This window comes from Calypte anna, chromosome 4A (genome assembly GCF_003957555.1).
Source record: "Calypte anna isolate BGI_N300 chromosome 4A, bCalAnn1_v1.p, whole genome shotgun sequence".
Lineage (NCBI taxonomy): Eukaryota > Metazoa > Chordata > Aves > Apodiformes > Trochilidae > Calypte > Calypte anna.
In genome coordinates, this window is record NC_044248.1 from 28,623,286 (window position 1) to 28,644,183 (window position 20,898).

The window sequence follows — 20,898 nt, forward strand, 5'->3', positions numbered from 1 at the left end:
TATTTCGTTTGCTGAACTTTAAGTGTGTGTTTCAAGTTGCTACTAGAAGGTACTTCAGGAAAATGCATTATGTTGGGTAATGTGAACCAAAGCAGGTCACTTAAGATTTCTGGGGTCTGGTGAGTGAAGGGCTAATTGAAAGAAGTTCCAGTGTATCATATTCCTGACAAGTTTCTTTGTGTTCTTGAGACACCCACATCATTTATCAAGAATTCTCATTTCATCTTTTAGTGCTTCTGTCTCCCCTTGATCCGATTTGTTTATAAATGGTTTATATTTACTCAAATATGCCTTCTCAACTAATCCTTTTCTTCTAAAGATTTACAACCCTACCTTTATCTGCTGAAAACTTAAAGAAACATTTTGTAAGATTATTTTTTTCCACATTTGTTTTCAGGGCAAACTACACCCTTTCAAAACTCTGACAATCCTTAACTGAAGAGATGATTTGTGGAGTTCTTATGATAACATTTAGAATGCAAATACCAAGCCTCCATGGGTTTGTCAGCGGGCTGCGGTACCGCCTGCAAGCGCCAGGCGGCAGCCGATGGCGGGCAGCGGGGCGACGGAACCTCCCACCTCAGCCAGGGACCGGGACCGGGACCGGAGTGGGCAGGGCATATCAGAACTTACTCGACTGGGCAACAAGCCTTGAGGCTGTTCCTCAGCTTGTATCAGTCACACAATGCTCATAGGCCTTTTCCTGGGGGATAGGAGAGGATGGTGTGCTATGTCCGTTTTCCCCAAATGGCTAGATGGAAATTTAAATAAAACACAGTATGACACTTCTAGCACCATTATGATGTTGTGTATGGTAGGACTCTGTATCAGACTCAGCCAGAGGGGGGGGTAGAAGCTTGCCTGTGACTAAATTACTGACGGGATTTAAACCTCTCCACTAAAAAGCACAGCATCAAGGCTCGAATGAAGCTGGGCTGTATGTAATTTTACTAACTGCGATAAACTAAATTCAAAGGTAGAAATTGGATTCTTCAATCCTTTTAAATGCTTTTCTTCCAAAATAATTGTGTGCTTTCTCAAATCTTATTTTAACACTTGTTCACAAGCAATGTAGACTAAAATTTAGAATAAAATAGAAACCATTCCTAGAACACTTCTTTTTGCCATTTTTTTCATAGTAGTTTAGATGGAGCAATTTGCAGAGTGTAAATATTAATTTTAAAATCCATAAAGGGCTTCTTCCTTTAAATTTATGTGTTAATGCAATACTCACTTGAAATGCATTTCCAAGTTGGTATGTTTTCCAGCTGACGTGACGAGTCCATAAATTCAAATAGTAGTACTTTGAACACTTGGCTTGTGCAAGAATCTTAAAAACACTTCTTTAGCAACTACAACCTTAACTGAACTGCTTCCATGAAGACATATTAACTTTATGTTACTTATGAGACACACACACAGGAGTTCAGCTGGTCCTGCTAAATTGCTTGCCTTGAGCACCTTTGATCTAGTGCACTCTTCCAGATTTTATTTCCAAGGCAGTTTTAAACCAAGATGGAAATCAGCTACTTCCACAAACTCTGTTTTTAATTGTACCGTTTAAAAACCCACAGAGCCAAAGATTAGGAGAGTCTTTTCACATTAGCTGCACACCAAAAGCCAAAACCAGGTTGGCTGCACAGTAGGGAAACTCCAGCAAAGTAGCTTTTGCTTAGTCTCAGGATGGCTGTGACAGTTCTTTCACAAGTCATCCCTGAGGTTGACTGTATCAAGTGTGAGGCCAGGACGCTGCATGAGTCACATCTGCTGGGATGATGGATGCTCCCTAAGGGACTGCAGGCAGGCAGGAGAAAATACATTCCAGTTTTAAATAGCACTGTGGCTCAAGCTGATGCAGACAGGCTCTGGGGATAATGGAGCCATAATCAGGTCCTTGACATACCCTGATTTTTGCTCTATTCTGCAGACAGTCCTGATGGTAATCTTATGCCAGGGGAATGGATGAAGTATGCGTTTTTGTTCTACCTCAGTATAGGGTAAAACTCCCCAAGAGTCAAATTTTAGGTAGTCTCTGCAGTTCTATCTCTCTTAATAAAATTTTAAATCTCAAGCAATATTTCAGGGATGATTTTTTTCTTTCTATTGCCTCTCCAGTCCACTGTCTGTTTTATTGCTCCTAAAACTATTTAAAATGCTATCTGAGTAGTTTTCCAAAAGTAAGGTATGTACCCTTTTTTCAGAAGAAGTTATTGATTTTATGAGGATACAGAAAATACAGAAAACACAAGATGCCATTTATAATGAGATACAGCTCTATCTGCTGTGGAGCTATACCAACCTGACCGCTGTTTAAAGGGTTGGTCAGTCTCCTTTTTTATAAACTGCTGTAGCTGTTGTACTTCCTCTAAATGCCTCTTTTTCCTCTGTATGGATCTGTGACTAATCTTGATAGAGATGTCTAAAGAAACAGTAATAAAATGCATCTACTCTGACATTACTGTAGCACACTCTGTTGATACTCTCCTGCTGATGATAGTTTTTGGTAACTTTGGCAGTTTGGAGTATTTGAGTCTTGTTCTTCAAATTTTGTAAGAGAAATAAAAAGGTGAAGATTTTGGCAGATAAGTTTCTCAACACTAAACTTGGACTCAACACTGGACATACTTTTATGCCTATTTAATTCTAAGAAATCTTAGTATATTTTGGTTTTTTATGCTTTAAGTCTTACTTAGTAGAGCTGTATGTAAATGTAAATGGAGAATTATTTCCATAGCAGTGAAATATCTCTCGTGATTTTTAGCTGTTGAAAACCCTGATTGCACTGAATTGTATATGCCATTCCACTGTGGCCTTCAGTACATCAGTTAATGATCACAGTGCCCTGAGTAACTTAATTCACTGTATTCACTTAATTTGCTGCAGGTCCTTTCCTTGATGACTGCTATTACCTTTTCTATATTGTGCAATCCTGTTTGTTCATGAAAAGACTCTAGCAAATTTTGACTCTAACAGACAGTAGGGTTAAGCATTGCCAGCTGGGAAACGAAGAGAAGTTCAGTCCTGGCCTTTGGCCTTTGTTAACTGTGCAGTGATAATACAGCAACCAGTCACCTTGGATCAGTAACAGCTGGATTTTCCACCATACACACCAGTATCTAGCCATATCTACTAGAGCAGAGCATGGGTGAGCATGGTCATAAAGCCTCCCTCCTCCCAGTAAAACTTAAAGAAAGCTTGAATCAAACCCCAGTCATCTGTTAAGATGCTCCTGGTCTCAGCTGTCCGTTCTTTGGCTCTGCTGATGATTATCTGGACCAGCAAAAGGAAATGTGCGCCCACTCTCGCACTTTGGCATAAAGCAAAGTGTAGTTGATTAAAGTGCTGAGGAGATGGGTTTGAGCCAAGTCACCAGACTCTGAGCTGCAGCTGATGAGGATATGAACACGTCTTCCATTCTGCTTATTCTGCCACAGCGAAAGCAATTTCTATCAGGATGGGGTGTAACAGACGGAGCTCTCATTTAAACCATTTTGTAACAGTTCCTAAAGCTCATCTGTCAAGGGTGGTGCAAGACTGCTTGTGCAGTGTTAGGAAGAGAAACATATGTATGAACATACAACATGAAGTAGGCCTGCTGAGGAGCAAAATCTGTGTAGTGTATAGTGTTTAGCTTGCATTAATTGAGTTGTAATGTACTTAACACTGTTTTTGGTCTTTCTTGCTGGAAAAGTCCCCTCAGGTGTTTTATTCTGCCTTAAAGCAGTTAAAAATGTGAGAAAGATATAACTGAAATCTAGCAGTGGTAAAACTTCTGGGTTTATCATATGATAAACCATGGGGGCTTGTTAGAGAGATCACATTAATCCATGGTATGAAACATGTCAGATCTCTTTCCAAAGTGTCACGGTTTAATACTGGCCCAGCTATTAAACCAAATGACAGATGCTCTCTATTAATCCCCCTCCCCTCCCTGATAAAGAAAGGAGAGAGAATAAGGGAGAGAGACTTATGGATTGGAAACTAAACTACACAACTTTAATGAAACAGTAATGATGAAAAGTAAAAATTACTAAATATATACAACTATACAGGAAAATTGTTACCACGTTCCTCCCCCTTCCCCCCAGTAACTCTCACGTCACCACCGAGGCTACAGGGCAGCCCTGGGAAAGTCCAGGCTGGACTCCTGGGGTCAGCAGAAGTTGGGAATTGGAGGCAGGAACACACAGATTCAGGCTGGCACAGATCAGGACCACAGGCAGATGAACGTACAGAATCCCCCCAGGATGCTGAAGCAAACAGGGACAGGAGAAGAAGAGAAGGAAGGAAGGAGTTTGACCCTCATGATCCCTAAAATTTATACTATGACATGTATGGGATGGAATACTCTGGTCAATTGTGGTCATTTGTCTTGTCCAGTCCTCCCTAATGGAGGGCTGCAGGTGTGACCTCTTTACTCCTTTTCTCTTTCTGGAGCACAAAATGTTCCTCAGAACTGAGCAGTGTCCTTGGTTCTGCATACCAGTCACTGGCTGTAACTACAAACATTGAGCATTATTGCATTATCAGTCCTAGAAGCAGACACTGACTGAGAAACTTGTTAATTTCAGCAAGTGTAGCCACTTATGAGATACTTAGATGAAAGCAAAATTACAAGACAGAAAATTACCTTTATCCTGGCCCAAACCAGGACACAAAGTCAACAGCTTTAAAAAACTTGTCTTTGATACCTCAATGCAGGTATTTTCTTCAGAAGCCTAACATACTAGACCTATAAAATATGGGGTGTCTCTCCTAGCCCTCCATTCTGCATTTGTCTTAGTAGTGCCTGCAATATATACTGCACCCTCACAGTCACTCTGATGTTTGTGGAAACTGCAGGTACTTCATTTTTGCAAGTGAAACCTTGATGCTTTTTCAGCCATAGGGAACTGTATTTCCTTTCCATAAGATAAAAGAGAGGTCAGAAGTGTTGGACCTTCTCCATGGACAGAGGACTGTGCAGTATAATAGAGCTGGAGAAACTGGGGAAAAAATGTGCTGAAAGCATCTTGGAGGCTTTTTTGTCAAAACTCAACAATATATTCTCTGCTCACTTTCTGTGACTAAGTTTACTGTTACCAAGGCTTAGAATTAGCCAAATAAAACAGCAGGGAAGCCTTCTCTATATTTCTTGCCTCCATTTCTCACTAACATTTTTCCATTCATTCACTCCCTCTTCTAATGGAAGATGGGGCAAAAGTGCTGAGTACAGCACTAATGACATGAAGAAAAACAGCGAAGGGAGTAGCAGGGAGGCCAAGTTTCAACCACTGTCCCTCAATTGCCCAGAGAAATTTCCATGACCTCTTGACACCCCCCGTGGGAAACTTTAAATTGACAACAGTATTTGCCAAGTAAATACAAAAAAATGGCATTAAAATAGTATTGTTTCTGACTTAATCCTCCTTAAGTCAATGAAAGTGAGTTAAGGTTCCCACAGCAGCTATAATGCACTAGCTTCATTCTAGATGGCAGTGTATGTGGATATGTATCAGGACAGATTAAAAAATACTTCCACACATGCAGAAGTAGTATTCACTTGGGAAACTGAAAATAAAAATACCCAAAATTAAGTTACACCTTACAGAGTCATTATCTCCCCTTATTTGTCTTGCTATCTCTTTCCAGTCTTTTTCATTATTAGTTGCAAAGTCTTCAAAGTACGAGGTAATTCTGCCTTTGTGCTTCCCATCTCAATCATAAAGGAGAGCACAATAAATACCATAGATAAGAAGGTGTCCAGAATGCACTGCCAGAAAAATTCTCACTGACTAATGTGAACTAGCACTGAGGGAAACACCTATCACAGCCCATTTGCTGACAACTGTTCTAAGCACAGCTGCCTTAGCTATATTTAAGGACTGTGACATGGATTGTAAATACATCCCTTTTTTAGTGTAGGTGTAACCTTAGAGAAGAATGATGGTAAGCAAACATGAGCAGGTTGCAGTAATGCTTGCTAACAGCTTTTTGCCATGCTTATCCATTGTCAGTGTCCTAGTCACATCCACATGCAGAGAGTTGCTGCTCTCATTGGGGAAAACATGATTTGAAAATGAGTTTGACTATAGCTCATATAAAGTGTGTACTTAAGAGGTCTGTAAGGGCTGAATCTTAGCTAAAGGGATGGAATCCAGCTGTCTGCTTTCTTTGGCCCTGAGAGTTGGTTTGATATGATTTACATTTTCAGAGCTGGCTGCACAGAGTGAGCTAGAGGGTTGGTTTTGAGGCTTTTTTTTTTTTTCATATGTGTGTGTGTTAGTGAGTAAATATTTTACAGCTCAAATTCCTAGTACCACAAAATCAGTGCCTCCAGGCTGATTTTTCATAAGTAAGCACAAAGGCTGGAATGTATTGCTAGTAATGATCTATGAGATAAGATTTTCAACTAAGCCAGTGCAGAGAGGTCTTTTGCCAGATGTGTGGGAGTGAAAGTGACACAAATCTACAAAAAAAAAAAAAAAAAATCTTTGGCAATCCCAAAGTGATTACATAGCCTTATAACTCTAGCAGCCTCAGAGAATTCTTTCTGTGTCTCAGTGTCTTCATCAACTTAAAAGCCAAGCCCTAAGCTTTATAAAAGAAATCCGAAGTAGTGCCACAAATACTCCATAAATTTATCTCACTTCCTTAATCTTATTTTCTAGAACAAAAGGGTTTTTTCTTCTCCTACATTCCCCTGCTTGTGAAGAACTATGGTAGCAGAATCATAAAATAATGGAACGGTCTGGCTTCGAAAGGACCTTGAAAATCATCTTGTTCCACTCCCTGCCATGGGAGGGACACCTCCCACTAGACCAGGTTGCTCAAAGCCTCATCCAGCCTGGCCTTGAAGACTTTCAGGGATGAGGTATCCACAGCTTCTCTGGGCAACCTGTTCCAAGTTCACCACCCTCACAGGAAAGATATTTTTCCTCATGTCTAACCTAAATCTACCCTTTTCTAGTTTAAAACCATTCTTCCTCATCCTGTAACTGCATGCACTTATAAAAAGTTCATCCCCAGTCCTCCTGTAGGCCCCCATCAGGTGCTGAAGGCCCTGCTGGATAAGTTTCTCGCCAGAGCCTTCTCTTCTCCATGCAGAACAACCCCAACTCTCTCAGCCTGTCTTCACAGGAAGGGTTCTCCAGCCCTCTAATCAACTTTGTGGACCTCCTCTGGAATTATAGTGATTGTGCAAAAAACCACCAAAGTAATGGTGGTTACATTACTTTTCCCATAATTAAAAGCTTTCCTTCAGAATATCCTTGTACACAAACTCTTACAAAATCTCATCACACATGTATATTTGATACCACAACAGAACTGCTTAAGTGTGGCAGTGGTGTTTGAAAAGCTAGTATGCTGATAATTCTACTTGCCTGTCAGATTGCTCTGCCCGGGAGGCAGTTTTAGTAGGAAAATGATGTTTTAAGTAAATAAATATTTTTGAAAAAAACTGGTTGAGCATACTTTTAAGAACGAACATAACCGGGTGTTTTTTCTTTTTTTCTAACTATCGAACTTCTGCAGCACTCAAAATTCCAAAATCATTTAATTTAATATTTAAACAAACAAAAAAGTTCTTCTTGTAGATTTTGGTCTAGTACTATGAGTCTGACAAACCACCTGATCTTCTTTTATGGCAAGGTGACATTCTTCTTGGATAAAGGAAAGGCTGTGGATGTTGTCTATTTTGACTTTAATAAGGCATTTGGTACAGTACCCCACGGCATTCTCCCAGAGAAATTGGCTGCTCAGAGCTTGGATAGCCATACGCTGCTGGGTGAAAAACTGGTTGGATTGCTGAACCCAGGAAGTTGGGATCAATGGAGTTAAACCCAGCTGGTGGCTGGTCACCAGTAGTGTCCTCCAGGGCTCAGTACTGAGACCACTCCTGTTTAACATCTTTATCAGTCAATGATTTGGATAAGGCAATAGAGTGCACCCTCAGTAAATTTGCAGATGACAGTAAGCTGAGTGGAAGTGCTGATCTACAGACAGACCTGGACAGGCTCCAACTGCATGAGTTTCAACAAGGCCAAATGTCAGTTCCTGCACTTTGGCCACAGCAACCCCCAGCAGAGCTAGAAGCTTGAGGAGGTGTCACGGTTTAACACTGGCCCGGCGATTAAACCGAATAACAGACGCTCTCTTTAATGTCTCTCTATCCTTGATAGAGAAAGGAGAGAGAATAAGGGAGAGAGACTTATGGGTTGGAAACTAAACTACACAACTTTAATGAAACAGTAATGATAAATAGGTAAAATTACTAAATATATACAAATATACAGGAAAATGGAAACCACATTCCTCCCCCCTCTCCCCCAATAACTCTCACGTCACCACCGAGGCTGTAGGGCAGCCCTGGGAAAGTCCAGGCTGGACTCCTGGAGTCGGCAGCAGTCGGGAACTGGAGGCAGGAACACACAGATATGGGCTGGCACGGATCAGGACCACAGGCAGACGAACGGACAGGATCCTTTCAGGATGCCGGGTGAAGGAAGGGAAGCAGGAAATCAGGAAAAGATCTGGCTCGGCCCACGTGATGCCTCAAATTTATACTGAGTGTGACATATATGGGATGGAATACTCTGGTCAATTCTGGCATCTATCTTGTCTGTTCCTCCCCAAAGGAGGGTTCAGGTGGGACCTCTGTATCCTCCTGGACGGTAAAATATTTTCCTCAGAGCTGATCAGTGTCCTTGGCTCTGCATACCAGTCTCTAGCAGTAACTATAAACATCAAGTGTTATCAGTCCTCGAAGCACACACACTGTCTGAGAAACTTGCTGTTAATTTCACCAAGTGCAACTACTTACAAGGGACTTAGCTAAAAGCGAAAGTACAGAAACAGAAAACCACCTTTATCCTGGTCCAAACCAGGACAGGAGGTGTGGCTGGAGAGCTGCCCAGCAGGGAGGGACCTGGGCTGTTTGACAGACAGCTGAACATGAGCCAGCACTGTGCCCAGGTGGGCAAGAAAGACAATGGCAAATCTGGAATAGTGTGGCCATAAGGACCAGGGAGGTGATCTGACCCTTGTACTGGTGAGGCTGCACCTCGAGTACTGTGTTCAGTTTTGGACAACTAAGTATAGAGAGGACATCGAGCTACTAGAGTGTGTCCAAAGAAGGGCAACAAAGCTGATGAAGGATTTGGAGCACAAGTCTTGTGAGAAGCAGCTGACTGAGTTTGGCTTTTTTAGGCTGGAGAAGAAGCTGAGGGGAGAGCTTATTGCTCTCTACAGCTACCTTAAAGGAGGTTGTCAAGAGGTGGGGATTAATCTGTTCAATGAAGTTACAAGTGTTAGGACAATGAATGGCCACAAGTTGCACCAGGGGTTGTTTAGATTATACGTTAGAAAGAATTTCTTCACTGAAAGTGTTATCAGACACTGTATCAGAACAGGCTTGTCCAGAGCAGTGGTGGAGTCACGATCCTTGGAGGTATTTAAGGGTCATATAGACATAGTATTAGGGATGTGGCTTAACTAAAGTCTTGTCAGTGTTAGGTTAATAGCTGGGCTCCATGGTCCTGTAGGTCAACCAAGGTGATTCTGTGAGTTTCTATAGAAAGGTGCCACATATTTATCCTAGAGTACCTTGCCAGTACTGGTTCTGTACTGGCAGAAGTACCGAACCTGCTTCTAAGCCTGGGAGTATGGCACAGCTACACTTGGACTCTGTTCTGGGACAAAATGCAAACTGACTCTTACTGCAGAGGAGATGTAGGTGAAGTAAATATGGTACTTTGCAACAGATTTCCTAATGAGGACAGTAGGAGGAACTGCAGGACTCATCATACAACACAGAAGCCACAGTACAGACATGTATCATTGCTGTTACTATACACCTCTTATGCTTTAATGACCACAAAAGCACAAGTGGTTTTTAAGAGTTGTTCCTCTGTAAATGCACTTCCAGTAATTGCTCTTTAAAACAGACACCTAAAATAAGGTGTTAAAACCCACTGAAATGTCTGTTTTCATTATGTTGTTGTGCAGTTGCCCATAAGAGAAATAATATTCCTAAGTCACTTGCCACACAGCCTGTGCTCCAAGTGGACCTGAAAATTTATCATCTAGAACAACTGAAAATACGTTCTGAAGACCTCTTTGGAAAATATGAGGAGGTCAAAGGTTCTAGTCTGCTACTTTTTTGAGAATTAATTTCTGAGGATAGGTCTCTTTGGCTTTGGGCAAGGATGTTTACTCCAGAAGGGTTAATCTGAATGGAGGATCTCTCTAGATAAAATAATACAGGACTGTGAATTCTTCCCTATTTATGACACTGAATAGGTTTGTCTGTCTCACATGACTCTGGAGAGTGAAGCTGAAGTGCATTTCTAGAAATACAAAATACCACAAAAGACAGAATCTAGGAACTGTAGACCTGACATGATGGATACAGACTTCTCCCAACGCCCACGAGCTCCCTCTCTCAGCTCCAGACTTTCAGCTTCTTTCAGATACTTTGGTAATGAGGTGTGGTGATGAAGACTAAGTAACTTTTATGAATGTTGAGTATCTGTCATGATGTTTTCATGTATTAAAAAAAAAAAAAAAAAAAAAAAAAGTTTGGGGTCCACAACTTGTCTCATCTCTTTGTGTTTTGAAAGCTCCGAGCATTTGTGACAACCTTCCTCAAAGATAAAATTGGAGTTTAGTCACTCCAGCCCACAAACATTCAAAGTGGCTGATTACAGTTCTGCCTGATATCAGTCTGGAGTCAGTAACACAATAACTCTACTTAAATATTTGTATGTGTATCAGTTTTCTGTTCATATGAAGCACAGGGGCCAGGTCATCAAGAAGCTTTACCTCATGACTTGTACATAGCCTTTGCAAGTGGTGAAAACATTAATAGCTTAAAATTTACTAACAATATAGAAAATTATTAAAACAGCATGTAAGCATTTCAGAAAGTCTAGGGCAGCCAGTAATTCTAAAATTACACCTCAAATCAGCTATGAATCTTTGGGAGAGCAGCTCTAAATAGGGAGATACCTAGAAAAGCCATGAAAAGAAAATCTGGCATCCCTTGAGGGCATACCACTAACTCTAGACAGGCTGAGGAGCATTAGGACCTACTCTGCAGACTCACAGATACAATCTGCTGCTTACTAGCTGCATGCAAGTAAGAAAAAAGATAATCTGGTTTTAGAATAAACTTATTAGGCAATGGGTTCTTACATTTCTGTACCTCTTCCAAAATGTTCACAGATGTGCCATCTAGTCTGATTTCTTTAAATAAACATTCTCCTTTGCCTTTTGACACCGTCTCCCACAGCATCCTCCTGAAAAAACTGTCAGCCCGCAGCTTGGACAGGAGCACCCTGTGCTGGGTTAGGAACTGGCTGGAGGGCCGGGCCCAGAGAGTGGTGCTGAACGGGGCTGCATCCAGTTGGCGGCCGGTCACTAGTGGTGTCCCCCAGGGATCAGTGTTGGGCCCAGTTCTGTTCCATATATTTATTGATGATTTAGATGAGGGGATTGAGTCCATCATCAGCAAATTCGCAGACGACACTAAGCTGGGGGGGAGTGTTGATCAACTAGAAGGCAGGAGGGCTCTGCAGAGGGACCTGGACAGACTGGAGAGTTGGGCTGATTCCAACGGGATGAGGTTTAACACGGCCAAGTGCCGGGTCCTGCACTTTGGCCACAACAACCCCATGCAGCGCTACAGGCTGGGGACAGAGTGGCTGGAGAGCAGCCAGGCAGAAAAGGACCTGGGAGTCTGGATCGACAAGAAGCTGAACATGAGCCAGCAGTGTGCCCAGGTGGCCAAGAAAGCCAATGGCATCCTGGCCTGTATCCGGAACAGCATTGCCAGCAGGTCCAAGGAAGTGATTCTGCCCCTGTACTCAGCCCTCGTGAGGCCACACCTTGAGTACTGTGTCCAGTTCTGGGCCCCCCACTTCAGGAAGGATATCGAGGTTCTGGAGCAGGTCCAAAGAAGGGCAACCAGGCTGGTGAAGGGACTCGAGCATAGACCCTACGAGGAGAGGCTGAGAGAACTGGGGTTGTTCAGCCTAAAGAAGAGGCGGCTCAGGGGAGACCTCATCGCTCTCTACAACTACCTGAAAGGAGGGTGTAGCCAGGTGGGGGTTGGGCTCTTTTACCAAACAACTTTCAACAAGACAAGAGGGCATGGACTTAAGTTGTGCCAGGGGAAGTTTAGGTTAGATATTAGAAAGAATTTCTTTACGGAAAGAGTGATCCGTCATTGGAATGGGCTGCCCAGGGAAGTAGTGGATTCTCCGTCCCTGGAGATATTTAAAAAAAGACTGGATGTGGCACTCAGTGCCATAGTCTAGCAACCGCAACGGTGGTTCAAGGGTTGGACTCGATGATCTCTGAGGTCCCTTCCAACCCAGCCAATTCTATGATTCTATGATTCTATGATTCTATGATTCTTTAACTTTTTTAAGCTTGCTGTCTAACAAGATGCAGGCACAACATTCTCATCAGCAAAATGAGCATTTAAATCAAGTTCTTGATGACCTAAACAGCAGCAGATGCAGCAGTTAAGTGATGTGAATTATAAATACCCATAAGCCCAGCAAACCTTTTCCTGTGACTAGCCTGGGAGAAATGTCTTGAGGTAACAAAGAGCTCACCTAAACACTGAGAATTTGTAACATTTTTATTCTCTAATGCCACAGCTTTTCTTTTGCATATTCCTTCACTGTGAAGCAAATTAAGTTATTGCAAAAGCATTAATACGTGCAAAGGTGGAATGCCAGCTTCACTTTGTCAGAGAAAGCTATTCACAACATAAATACACAAAATATACTCTCCTTAAGAAAAAAAGGAAACTATAAAGTAATCAAAAGTCAAATACAATCTCTGTCTTGTCAGGTTTGAGATGCAGCCAGGCAACTTTTGTCTACACTCCGAGCTAGATGCCTAGGATAGAGAATAAAGAGTACAACTACAAGCCAAAACATACTGAAAGCACAGCTCATTTCTCCTGCCTCCTCACAAATACAAGAACATCAGAGATCCTTCTGGCAGGATGCAGAAGCCCTAGTAATACACTTGCATTACAGCCATTGATCTAGTTATGACTAGTTCACAGCAGAGCAAGTGCAGAAGGGGTAGCACAAAACTCAAGTTTTCCAGCAAACTGACATGCTGCCAGAATTCCACTAGCAGTAACTGAGATAGGCAATTTAAAGCTAGCACTAACTGCAGCATAGACACTTTCTTGTAAAAAAACAAAACAAAACCCAAAACCAACAAAAACCTCCAAACCCCAAGATCAAACTGCAACTCTCTCAACCCCTCCAAGAAATTCCCAGCTCTTTAATGACAAGGAACAAAGTAATCGAGGAACATCCTTGCTCATTTCTGTCAGAGACTGCAGAAAGCTGGCCACACTTCACTATCTGTTGCTCTTGCCAAGAGAAATCCAGCAATATCAGCATGGCCATCAGTGGTAAACTCTTACTAAACTGATGTCAGTGGGAATTTTCTGTGACCTTTGAAAGAGTATTGCCCCTACATCTCCAGGGACACTTTCACAAGCAAATTAACCTTTCGGGTCTGTGCTTGAGACCTATATTGCAGGGAAAGATGAGCTAATGTGATCATTACAAATGGGGAAATGTCATATTTACTTACAAAAAAAAAAAAAAAAAAAAAGATATAAATATAGTTCAGTACAAAGAATGTATCTTAAAACAAAAACTTGCTTATTCTTCTCAGTATAAATAAGCTTAATGTTAAAATTAATTCCTGAAAATGTAATTTAAAAAAATTAAGATTATGACTGCCACAAGACAAAATCAACTCTTACATTTTACTTCTGATAGGATATAACACCTCTTGTTTCATGATTCTTATTACCTCTCAGTCTTTTGTAGTAATCTCAATACTTTAAGAATGGAATTCACAAGTAAATTAAATCTGCCTTCATACACCTATTCTCACAGGCCACGGTTTCTCTAATTGGCACTCAGTTATACAGCTTTGTTTTCATAGAATCACAGAATAGCTAGGGTTGAAAAGGACCTTAAAGATCATCTAGTTACAACCCCCCTGCATGGGCAGGGATACCTTCCACAAACCCAGGTTGCTCAGAGCTGCATCCAACCTGGCTTTGAACACTTCTTTGGGCAACCTGTTCCAGTGGCCCACCACCCACACAAGAAAGAATTTCTTCCTCATATCTAACCTAAATCTCCCCTCTTCAAATTTTAAACCATTGTCCATTGTCTTCTCACTACACACCCATGCAAAAAATCCCTCCCCAGCTTTCTTGTAGGCCTTCTTCAGGTATTGGAAAGCTCAGAGCCTCCTCTTCTCCAGGCTGAACAACCCCAACTTCCTCAGCCTGGCTTCACAGGGGAAGTGCTCCAGTCCTCTGATCATTTTAGTGGCTTTCCTATAGACACGCTCAAGGAGCTCTTTGTCCTTCCTGTGTTGGGGGCTACAGAACTGGACACAGTACTCCAGGTGGGGTCTCACAAGAGGAGAGTAGAGGGGATGGATGAATCACCTTCCTCTATTGGCTGTCTGTGCTTCTTCTGATGCAGCACAAGACCCAGTTGGCTTTCTGAGCTGCAAGCACACTGACGGGTCTTGTTAAACTTATGTCCACCATTGACCCCAAGTCCTCCTCAGGGCTGTCCTCAATCTGTTCTCCTCCCAACCTGTATTTGTGCATGGGATTGCCTGGACCCAGGTGCAGAACTTTGCACTTGGCCTTGTTGAACTTCACACAGTTTACACAAGCCCACTTCTTGAGCCTGTCAAGGTCCCTCTGGATGGCACCCCTCCTCTCCAGAGTATTGACTTCACCACACAGTTTGGTGTCCTCAGCAAACTTGTTGAGGGAGCATTCAATTCCACTGTCCACGTCACCAACAAGGATGTTAAACAGCACTGATCCAAGTACCAACCCTTGAGGAACACCACTTGTCACACATCTCCATTTGGACACTGAGACATTGATCAGAACTCTTTGGGTGTGACCATCCAGCCAGTTCCTTATCCAATGAGTGGTCCATCCATGGTTTTATCAGTCTAAATATAGACATTGCTAACAATGTTTTCAGGCACTTTTTCAGGGCTACCTTGCTGTCAGGGTCACAATCTTTGTAGATATTTTGTAGTATTAGAATGGAGACTGGATCTGGTTTTGCTTTTCAGTGCATTAGTGTATTTTGGTGCATGTAGTGCTTTTGCTCTTTAGTGCATTAGTTAACAAATGTCTGTATGGTTCCAAAGATTTGCATGCTAACAAGTGGAATCCCATTCTGAAACATCTCATATGACTTCTTCGTTAAATTTCCTAAGGAACTAGATTTAAATTATTTTAGAATACAACTGTTAGCCCCTCCTCCTAATTACTTATAATTAATTGGCAAAATCTAACACAACATTTGTAAAGATATTAAGATTCTACAGGCTTTATGGAAAAGAGTGGTCATATCCAGAAAATATCTAAAATGTAAAGTCCCTCCTATGGAAAAGGGTGCTGCAAAGGTCAAGGTATCTCTTCTTGTTAGCCTGCCAACTTAGCAATTAGCCAGTGTTGCCCAAACTTGGCGGAACATAAACTGCCTCGCATTCTGAAGACAGGGGAAAAAGTAAGGATACTTGAAAATGTGGTAGATGGGGGAATAATTACAGCAAGTTTTAGGGAGGAACAGAAATTATGATTGTTCTGGCAGAGAAGGCTAACAGCATGGGGAGGTCTTTAGGTTGTTTTGACCACAGAAGAAAAAGAAGGTTATCAGCAAAACGGAAGGAGGAACACAGAGGACATAGTGGGTTTAATGCACCAAGGATGCTGGACAAAGAACACTGAAAAAAGAGAGAAAACAGGAGTTACCAGTTCTTCTACTAATACTTTGTCTGTTGCTGTTCTGCATGTTGCCCTTTGCTTCTTTCTTGACCCAATGGCTTCCTGATGAATAGGAACAGCATACATTGGAAGAAAAAAAAAAAAGCAAACTTGTGCCTGAAAACCAACTTCAGAAGTACAATTTATTACAGTAAAAATGTGTAAAATAGGTTTCTACAACTATGAAAAAATATTAATAGACATGATTCTAGAAATCCAGAGACTTGAGTAATTGGAGGCCCTCTTCACTCAATTCTGTAGTTTTAGTGGTTCTCTGTCCTGTGCAATCTCTTCTCTGAATCAATTACTTAGTAAAAGTTATGCAAGCAGTAATGAGCTGTACGTAACAACAGAATGGCATCAAGATAGGAGGTCTCTTCGTGTTAAACTGTGCAAAGTACAGTTCCTTGTTTGTGGCTGGAAGTGAGACTGAATAAACACTTCGATTTAACAGCAATTGTGTCCCTTTCAGCCATGGTGTCAGCCTGTTCCAGCCACTCCAAGCCAAACACTTCATCCGTAAGAGGGCAGTGGCGTACACCAGCACGCACCCCCATAGTTTCTTACATAGATTGTTTTGTTTGAAAATTAACTACTGCTGTTGCTCAGGAAGTAACATATTTATCTGATACTCTTCAGAATGTTTACTGCTTTGGTTAGTATCCCAAAATATATTCAGGAATTTACAGACTTTACATAAAACATTATCAAAGATGAGCCCTTATAAAGGGCTGATCTTTTTATTCTGCTTCCCTGAACTTTAATCTTGCTTCCCTCGTCCACCACCTGTATTGTAAATTCCTCTACCATTTTAATAAATATTTTACATTCCTCAGACGGCAAATTAAGTTCAGACAACAACTGCGCTGCTTATAAAACTATGCTGTTAAGGCTGACAAATTTGTACATACAACCTTGATTTTGGAAAAGCTATGGCTAAAAGTGAATTCCAATTGTGAGATGAACTTCTGTTCAGATTCACCAAGACCCTATTTTAAACATATTGTATATCCTTCTTTCTGTAGCTGCAAAACTTGAACAGCAACACAGAGGAATACTACTGAGACATAAGAACATTGTTAAATATCTGATGTTTATACCCTTCTATTTATGTTACAATACTCCCCAGAAAGCACAGACACAGACCAGAATCCCATCTATATCAGTTTTCCTAAACTCTGGAATTCATGGGGGAGGCAAACTTATTACTTAATGAACTGTAGATTTTTAGCACTTACAGAATTTCTAATAATAATTAAAAGAAGAGATTCTGTGTGAGCATATATTTAGAAATTCTAATAATCAAATTGCATCATTACCACAGGAAAACAGCAAATCCAGAAAGTAAGATGGAAGAGCCTATCAAGTTATCAATGTAAAAAAACCACAACCCGTACTAAAAAAAGGAAAAGAAAAAAAAAAAAAACAAAACAAAAAAGGGGAAAATAGAAGGGGGGAAGGGGAAAGCGCTTTTTATATACACACAGAGTTCTCAGAATGACAATAAATCTGAATAGGTCAAAACTAGACACCAGAAGGAGGCTTTTGGATTGCTTCCTTTTTGAGTTGTAGCAGCAGAAATCTTTAACTAGAACCAGCATCAAAATTTACGCATTTTGCTAGATTTTTCTCACCATCTGTAGACAAGGTTCCTCATCCAATTCAAGAAGTGGGGGCTTTTAAAACTCCTTTTTGCTGCTTTTTGGTAATTTATATGCATCTCCGGGTTTACTTCCTCCTTCATTCTGACAGTCTTTTAAGAGAAGCATTTCACCAAAACAGCTTCCAAAGCAAGCACTTCATTTCCTGAACGCGTGTGTGTGTGTGTGTGTGTGTGTATGTGCAGGAGACAAACCTATTTAGGGCAGTTTTTGACCCCACTTTAACCGAGCAACAGCAGCAAGTAACTTTCTGCTACTCGTGAGAGAGGAACGCACACCCGAGGTCAGTGCTTTAGGTACTGCATCCGACCTCACCAGCGAGGGCTTCGAAAGGGCCCGGGCGGGCACTGCCGTACCCGCCGCGCCTCCCCGGCTATGCCCCGTCCCGCCGGGAGGCTGCGCCCTTCGCGCCGGGAGCAGAAGGCGTACAGGGGTTGTGCGCCCCACCGGGAGAGGCCCCCGGGCCCCACACCAGCCCGCTCCGCCTGAGGAGCGTTTCCTTGCGCGGGCTGCTGCAGCCTACGGGCACCCCAGATCCTCGGTCCCTGGGGCCTAGCGAGACCCCGTCTGGCACTCCAGTCCTGATTTATCACAGCCCGGGGGGGGCAGCCTCCGCCCACCCGCCTGCTTTCTCCACTGTCGCCCCCGCGCTGCCGGCAGCAGCCCCAGGTGCCGGCGCGGCCCCGCCCCACCCTCCCCCAGCTCCCAAACCGACTCAGGGAGCGCTTCCTCCCCTGGCACGGTGTATCCCTACTCGTCCCACCCCACAGCACCTGGCGAGGGGGCGGTTGAGAAGAGGGAAGGACCGCCTCAGCCCGCTCCCACCCGCTCCCCTGACAGGGGTGCTGCCGCTGAGGGGAGGTGGCCGGGCCAGGCCGGGCCGGGGTCCGCCCTCCCCCGACCCCCTCGTCGGGGTGGTGCCGGGCGGGGCGGTACCGCCCCTCGCGTCAGCCCTGTGCGGCGGGGCGGGGAGGGTAGGGGACGGGAGCTTCGGTGCTGCCGCGGCGGGAGAGGCACCGGTGTCGGCTCCTCACGGGAACAAAGCGGGGGAGCGCAGCCCCTCCGGCACGCTGCGGCGCTACACGGTGAGAGCCGAGGGAGGGACAGGACGGGGGCGGTGCTCGCGCTCCCTGGGGACCCTCCCGCTCTCCCTGAGGGGCGGATCGGCTCAGCTTGGCGGAGGGGCCGCAGGCCCGACCCTCCCTTCCCTTCCTTTCCTTCTCTTCCCCTCCCCTCCCGTTCCCTCCACTCCCCTCTTCGCCCTGGGGCGGGATGACAGTCCTGTGCCCCGAGCCTGCCTCCTTCGCCTCCTCCCCCCGCCCCGCTGCGGGATGCATCTACTGGGGGTGCCGGCCCCGCTTACCCTTCTCTCTGGAGGGCCCGCGGAGGGGTGCGTACCGCCTGCCGCGGGGTCTGCCTGCGAGTCGCTTTTAAAAGGGAGTGTGGGGAAATACAAATATATAAAGGAGCAGCTATGGACGTGGAGCCCGAAAGCAGGTAGGTGCGAGGACGAGAGCCTCGACACGCGTCCTGCGCCCGGGGAGCCGAGCGAACCGCTTCCGCAGGCCGGCGGCGGGGGCTGGGTAGAGGCGCTCAACTTCCTCCGGAGCCTGGCCTCGGCAGTCCCCGAGGGGTGGGACGGGGCCACAGCCGTGCTGCTTCGGGAAGGGCTGGGGCAGAGACCTGGGCTGGGGCTGCCCTGCCGCTCCCAGTACGGCGGGCGCACAGCGATGGGGTCTGCCGAACCAAACAAGCCATTTTCTCCCCTATGGAGCAACCTGTGGTGACATAGCGCTGAGTGGTATTTTTAGGGGGCTTTTTGGTGGTGCGATTTCTTTCCCTCCCCCCTCTCGTTTTCCAGCCCCTCGCTGCATACACTGGAGCAGGCTGAAGGCTTGCCTCTGCCTCCGTGCCTGCATGCGCAGAACTCGTGTTGTCCTAACGCTATGGCAGTAGCACTTCCTGCTGTAAATCACTTGGCGATAGTTTTTGAAATGCTTCTTAAAGGCGGCTCTGTAGCGAGCCCCCTTGCCAGTGTCTGTAGTGAGCTTAAAACCCTGTGAGCTAAGCGCTGCTTTCAGGACTGATGTGTGCAATGTGCTGCTATTACTTTTCACAGAAATGGCAGAAATGTAGCCTGCTGTTGGCTTAGTCTTGGCTTAAAGATTCCCTTTGCTATGCCCTATTGCTGTGTTCTGTTGTTCTGGACCCAGTTGTAGTCACCTTGGTCATCGTCGTGGTGTGGAAAAAGATGATTTCAAATAAATGTTGAGTAATACAGGTGGATTAAGCAAGAACTATGAAAAAAATCTTTATTATAAAGCTGTACTGGAGATAGCAATTTTGGAGTAATTTGAGATAGTAGAATCTCTCAAGATTAAAATTTATGGGGACTTGAATTTAAAAATCTTAACTGTGAGCATTTGCTGGAATATTTTAGCCAAATAGATATGCCAGTGTAGATTGCTATTATTATTTATTGTTGTTTTGATATATTGATAGATATTTAATTTATTGAAAATACCTACTGGATTAGCCTAGAGATCTTTTATTTTGCTCTTTGTGTGAACATCTTCATACAAAATAGTCTTGCTGACTCTATTTCCAGCTTATTAATGCTTTATACCCCTCTAAAATTTCAGAGTACAGTCAGAAGAGGAATGGATGTAACATGATACCCTTGGAGTGCTCAAAAGACACAAATTCTGCAAAGATTTGTTCTTTACATAAGTAATACAAAGAAAATGGATGAATCAGCTTTGCTGGATCTGTTAGAGTGTCCTGTTTGCTTAGAACGCCTTGATGCTTCTGCAAAAGTCTTGCCTTGCCAACACACATTCTGTAAACGCTGTCTCCTGGGCATCGTGAGTTCTCGAAATGAGCTTCGATGCCCAGAGTGCAGGACTTTAGTGGACTGCAGTGTTGACGAACTTCCCAGTAATATTTTGCTGGTTAGACTGCTGGATGGCATTAAACAGAGGCCTCGAAAACCCAGTGCTGGTGGTGGGACTGGTAGTACAAATGCTTTAAGGGTCCCCATCAACACTGTAGCTAGTTGTGGATCAAAGGACCTGCAGAGCTCTCAAGTTGGACAGCAGCAAAGGGTGCAAGCACGGAGCCCTCCAGTTAGGGTGAGTACCATGTGGTTGACAATATTTTCTTGCAGTCATATCTTTTCCTACACCCTTTCAATACTGTTGATAGCCTCAGGATAATGGCAGTAAGACAGTAAATATGACAAAACAGTATTTTTGAGAACATTGTAGATTTCCAGCAGGTTGACCAGGGAAGTTGTAGATGCCCCCTCCATGTAAGTGTTCAAGGACAGTTCAAATGGAGTTTTGAGTAACTTGGTCTAGAAGAAGTTGTCTGTGCCTGTAGCAGGGGGTTTGGAACCAGCTG

General features: G+C 43.7%; 2 protein-coding genes across 3 annotated transcripts in view; one reads left to right on the forward strand and one right to left on the reverse strand.

The window, feature by feature from the left end:
• Window positions 1-504: 504 nt before the first annotated feature.
• Window positions 505-19,728, reverse strand: LOC115598293. The gene is made up of 6 exons (XM_030450310.1): window positions 19,706-19,728; window positions 18,860-19,274; window positions 17,470-17,588; window positions 15,824-15,921; window positions 4,484-4,499; window positions 505-637 (listed from the first exon to the last, which is right to left on the reverse strand). Exons 1-6 carry the CDS (start codon window positions 19,726-19,728, stop codon window positions 505-507), a joined length of 804 nt encoding a protein of 267 aa, XP_030306170.1.
• The window catches only part of SH3RF1 (SH3 domain containing ring finger 1), a 78,222-nt gene continuing 75,787 nt past the window's right edge, over window positions 18,464-20,898 (forward strand). Inside the window, exons 1-2 of one of the 2 annotated variants that reach the window (XM_030449694.1) lie at window positions 18,464-18,581; window positions 20,139-20,627. In XM_030449694.1, coding sequence (XP_030305554.1) covers window positions 20,241-20,627 — 387 coding nt within the window. In that variant the 5' untranslated portion in view covers window positions 18,464-18,581; window positions 20,139-20,240. Of the gene's footprint in view, window positions 18,582-18,640; window positions 18,994-20,138; window positions 20,628-20,898 lie in introns of those variants that run through there. The other variant, XM_030449693.1, reaches the window with a different exon arrangement.